The sequence below is a fragment of the Sinocyclocheilus anshuiensis genome, unplaced genomic scaffold, assembly GCF_001515605.1.
Source record: "Sinocyclocheilus anshuiensis isolate Anshui unplaced genomic scaffold, SAMN03320099.WGS_v1.1 scaffold928, whole genome shotgun sequence".
Lineage (NCBI taxonomy): Eukaryota > Metazoa > Chordata > Actinopteri > Cypriniformes > Cyprinidae > Sinocyclocheilus > Sinocyclocheilus anshuiensis.
In genome coordinates this window covers 39,135-44,160 of record NW_015552531.1, presented here as the reverse complement: position 1 = coordinate 44,160, position 5,026 = coordinate 39,135, and the positions used below count along the sequence as shown (strand labels likewise).

Sequence of the window (5,026 nt, the reverse complement as noted above, 5' to 3'; positions counted from 1 at the left end):
ATTTAATTATTGCAGGTTTGAGTCATATTCTGAGTTTGCATTTCACTGTTTTAATTCATTTTGATGAATACCAAATCTGTTTTTTTTTGTGAGTGGGATGAATTAATGCACATTCACATTTAGTCTAGAACTACAGTAACATCATGTTCACACAGCGCACACAGAACTCCTCTGTACTCCCGATTTCTCCCAGTATGGGGACAGGAGACTTGTCAGTCAATAAATGGGAAAACAAAGTAACTGGCATTACTTTTTTGAAAAAGTAACTCAGATATTTTCTTGTAAATTAAAAAGTAATGCGTTACTTTACTAGTTACTTGAAAAAAAGTAATCGGATTACGTAACTCGCGTTACTTGTAATGCGTTACCCCCCCAACACTGGTTACCTAGTCACAAGGTATTGTTTCAGAGCCATACAGAGAGCAACGAAATGACCGGGTGGTGGTAGTTTTCTAAATAATGTGTCATTGTTCAGGTTAACCAACTAAATTCGACTCAGTTCATCTACAGAGGAATAACAACCCCACATCACATTATTGACTCAGACAAAATTGTTCTTCATTTCCTAATTCTGCCCTCAGAGCTGCAACATTTCCCACAAGACAATTCTGGAGCTCAGGTGAGTAATATGCTGGAGAACCATTTCTCATCTCCTAGCAACACGTAGAAGTTATAAATAGATTGTAAATACAACAATATGGTGGGCAAACTGATTTGCCTGGGGGGGGGAAATCTAAGAAGAAAAATAATGAAGATCAGATTCAGGAGGAGATGCTCTTCAACAGATGAGTCACATTTGAAGGAATTTTACCTGATTTTAGTAATATTAGCAATCATAATGCATTCAAAATCTGCATACTATTTTTCCATTCCAAGGTCCGTTTAGACCTGGTGGAACGGAAGCTTATAAAACAGTCATAACTTTTTTTTAATACAAATGTTATATCTGATCAGTAACTAGTTAGTGAATGTGCAAAAATGCTAAGTTTTGAATGTTACAGCAATATTACAACATTTACCCCCTTTTTATTCATTAAAAAATTGAGAAATTCTTTGAAATTTTAAAATGTACTTGAATATATCATCACATTAAATTCATAAGAACAAATAATCTGACAGCTCAAAACCAGACCAAATTTTATGAAACCTACATGTTCATTTTGTAACAAAACAACATCTAAATTACTCTGGAATGTTTCAAATAAAATATAAATATGATACATTTTTCATGCTGCAATGGTTCATCAATAGGGGTGCATATGTTGATGTTTATTAACAGTTCATTTCCAAAAACATGTACCAAGATATAGGAAAAGTATTTTGACCAAGTCCTAGATCATAATAAATCTGAATAAAATCATGTGCAAAGTTGATACCCAGGTCAAAGTGGATCTGAACTCAATAAGTGTACTTAAAAAAAAAAAGGTATCTTATTATAAAAACATATATATTTTTTAAAAATCATTAAAAAGTAAATGTGTATTTTCATAGTCTTCATACCTTTTCAAAGTTTGGTTACCATACTACAAACTAAGCATTTTTTACTGTATCTCTTCCATGTCAAAATGGACCTGAATGCAGTATGATTCGACTGTCTGGTGGTTCTAACAGTTTGTATCTACACAAAAGATCTTCTGAAAGTTCACTCACCCACTGCTTCTTCTTGGTCTGGGAAATAAGTTGTTTATGCTGAGCTACCATCTTCTTCATCTCCTCCATGAGCTCCTCTTTGCATTTCTCCTTCACCTGTTTGCACTTTCTGTCCATCTCGGCCTGCGTGCTGGACACTGCTTTGTTCACCGCATGCCTTTTCTCTTCCTCCATCTCTGTTCGCAACTGTAAGGACGACCACATTGCTGAGTTTGCTGCAATTTCCCCCTTTTCCACCAACAGGAAAAGGGGTATCTTTGAATCTGGCCACAAGAGGGAGCCAAATGTCAGTCCAAAATGAAAGAACGTTCCTCACCTTGTCCAGAGCCTCTTTCAGGACGCGTTCGGTTTCGCGCTTGTTCTCTGCTTTCATCATTTCTTTAACGTCGCTGAAGATCTTGGTGTATTTGTCGTGGCACATGTTTTGGCAGCTGCCTTCGTTGAGCGTCTGAGTGCCTCGGTGTACCATGCGAGGAGCTGGCGAGGAAGAGGATGAAGGCGAGCCAGACTTTTTGGTCTGGGTGGAGACAGACGTTCGTTCTGGTTGATGTGGAACAGCTGTTGGGATCTCCTGGCTTGAGCTGACAGCCTCCATCTCAGGCTCCGGTTCCTGATATAACAGCAGGAGATGGTAAAGGTGGCGTGAACTCTATATATCACATCTCATTCAATAAACATGATATATTACAAACCTCTACTTTGGGCTCGGCGACTTGGGAACGGCGGCTCCTTTTAGCTTTGGGCTCTTGGTTGCCTTTCGACTGTCAACAACATAAGAAACCCAGATATTAAATAAAGCAAAGCCAATCTTGCATATTTAAAAATTAAATGTGACTTGTGGCACCAAAATGCTCACCTGCTCATTGGATGTGGAGGAGATGCTTGACTCTGCTTCTTCTTGTTTGTCTTCCTGTCTTTCGTGCCTGTCCGACCTGTCATGCTTCTCTTCCAGCTTCCCCTTCCAGGTACGGCCCTCCCTCAGGAACCGCTGATGGAGCTCCAGCTCATCACACGCCTTCTTCCACCCTGAGCTGCGCTTCACCTGCAGCTGCTGCAAGTTGATCGTGATCTCCTGGATGTTGTCAGAAGGAATCCATGCCCTGCAGCAAAACAGACATGAGTCTGCTAGTTTCACAAGCTAATTTGCCCACATACAGATCCTAATGTAACCTGAGGCTCACCTTTGGTGCTGGTGACCAAAGAACCGAACATCCACCTGATTGCCCTCCCTCTGCATCACCTTGGCTGGCCAATAACCAAAGCCCTTCATCCTGGCCCACACCAGCTCATGAGTCGGACTCTGATCACAGACAAACATCCTTAAAGGGTTAGTTCACCCAAAAATGAAAATTGGGCTGTGTTTTACTCACCCCCGAGGCATCCTAGGTGTATATGACTTTCTTCTAGAATCCAGTCGGAGTTATATAAAAAATTGTCCTGGCTATTCCAAGCTCTATCATTGCAGTCAGCGGGTGTTGCAATGCTTCAGTCCAAAAGAAGTGAAATAAAAAAAAATCGCCCATCCATAAAAAAAAAAGTGTCTCACACGGATCCGGGGGGTGAACAAAGGCCTCCTGTAGCGAATCGATGTGTTTTTGTAAGAAAAATATCCATATTCAAAACGTAATAATCACTTTAATCTAGCTTGCGCTCACTGTTGTAAACGGAAGCAGCTCCGGGAGGATGACGTATGACGTCAGCGCTGCGCATGTGCCACTCAGAAGTGACGCACGCGGAAACGCAGCGGAGAGATCAAAACAAAACAACGGTCAAGAATTAGAAGTACAAAACGAGGATTTGTAAAGAAGAATGTCGGAGGATTTTGATATAAGCCAAGAGGAGACTGGTTTTCCTTTGCTAAAGTAAGGAAACTTTGCTTCCTTTGATCCTGTAAACAAATGTTGGTTTTCACGAGACTCACCGGCGCATGCGCAACGCTGACCTCATACGTCATGCTCCCGGAACTGCTTCCGTTTACAACAGTGAGCGCAAGCTAGATTCAAGTGATTATTATGTTCTGAATATGAATATTTTTCTTACAAAAACGCATCGATTCGCTACAGGAGGCCTTTGTTCAACCCCGGGAGCCGTGTGAGACACTTTTTTTTTTTTATGGATGGGCGCTTTTTATTTAACTTCTTTTGGACTGAAGCATTGCAACACCCGCTGACTGCAATGATAGAGCTTGGAATAGTCAGGACAATTTTTTATATAGCTCCGACTGGATTCGTCTGAAAGAAGAAAGTCATATACACCTAGGATGCCTCTGGGATGAGTAAAACACAGCCTAATTTTAACTTTTGGGTGAACTAAGCCTTTAAGTACATTCACAAATCACATATAAATCTGCAGGAATGAATGCGTGCGTCTGTGCTTACACATGGGTAACAGAACCAGTTGTCGGGTCGTGCATTCGAGAGATAGAAGCAGTGTCTGCACAACATTAACTCGTTCAGCTGGAACAAATAAATAATTGTTAATTCATTGTTCAAAAAGAGCACAAAATCTTTTACCCATTAACCTAAGAATGTTGTCAAAAATCTATACAGAAAAGCTTAACTATGTTTGTCGAGTGCCTTAAACAAGTTTAAAATTCCAACTGTTTGCTCAGTCTGACCTCGTGGCATGTGTCGTTGTAGAGAAGTCTTGCAATTTCGGTCTGATCGCTGTTGACTGTTGACAGAGAATGTGGAATTGGTCGAGCTGACATTTGAGTGAAGTGCACACATACTATTTCATAAATCACACTTTTGGTTCATACGGCTCACCTCCGTGCAGAATGGCTGTGTTGTGAACAATAAGCTGAGCGTCAGCCCTGAACTCCTCAAAGCTTTTGTATTTCCCCTCTGAGATGTTCTGTATTAGAACAGAAGATACATGAGAACATGCTGAGGCTGATGGGACATAATCTTTGAATTGTTTCTACTAGTGTTTTGTCTGTGTACCTCTTGTACGTTATCCACATCCAGAAGCGTGTGAATCAGTCTTCTGTATATGGGTTGCTTTGACTCCTTGCCTCTCTTGTGCAGGTCCACAGCCTGAAAGATGATCAGATGGAAGAAATCTGCTTCACATTTCAACAGAAAACGCATGTGGGGGAAAGGCTTGATTTCTACATGATTTAGTGTGGAAAAAGTGAGAAGCGAAAGTGTGAAACGCACCCTTTCCTTCATACGTCCAAGAATGAACTTGAGGCATGTTGTCATTTCCTGTTTGTTCAAATTCTTCCTTTTACTGCCCTGTTAGTAAACATCACCACAAGAAACAAATGGTTTAATAACTACATCATAATCTGAGGTAACACTCTTAAAATGCATTTGGGGGTTTAATGGTCACAAAAAAAAAAAAAAAAAAAAAAAAAAAAAAAACAAAACAA

The 5,026-nt window shown here is 40.3% G+C and overlaps 1 protein-coding gene across 4 annotated transcripts in view; it reads right to left on the bottom strand.

Annotated features, from left to right (window-relative positions):
* LOC107663650 (zinc finger MYND domain-containing protein 11-like) overlaps window positions 1-5,026 on the bottom strand; it is a 24,805-nt gene that overhangs the window by 5,382 nt on the left and 14,397 nt on the right. For all 4 annotated transcript variants that reach the window (XM_016453888.1, XM_016453890.1, XM_016453889.1 and 1 more), the window contains 10 exons: window positions 4,812-4,889; window positions 4,596-4,688; window positions 4,419-4,506; window positions 4,268-4,323; window positions 4,029-4,106; window positions 2,832-2,950; window positions 2,507-2,750; window positions 2,343-2,411; window positions 1,967-2,260; window positions 1,651-1,836 (listed from right to left, as the gene is read on the bottom strand). In XM_016453888.1, the coding sequence (XP_016309374.1) occupies window positions 1,651-1,836; window positions 1,967-2,260; window positions 2,343-2,411; window positions 2,507-2,750; window positions 2,832-2,950; window positions 4,029-4,106; window positions 4,268-4,323; window positions 4,419-4,506; window positions 4,596-4,688; window positions 4,812-4,889 (1,305 nt within the window). The remainder of the gene's footprint in view (window positions 1-1,650; window positions 1,837-1,966; window positions 2,261-2,342; window positions 2,412-2,506; window positions 2,751-2,831; window positions 2,951-4,028; window positions 4,107-4,267; window positions 4,324-4,418; window positions 4,507-4,595; window positions 4,689-4,811; window positions 4,890-5,026) is intronic.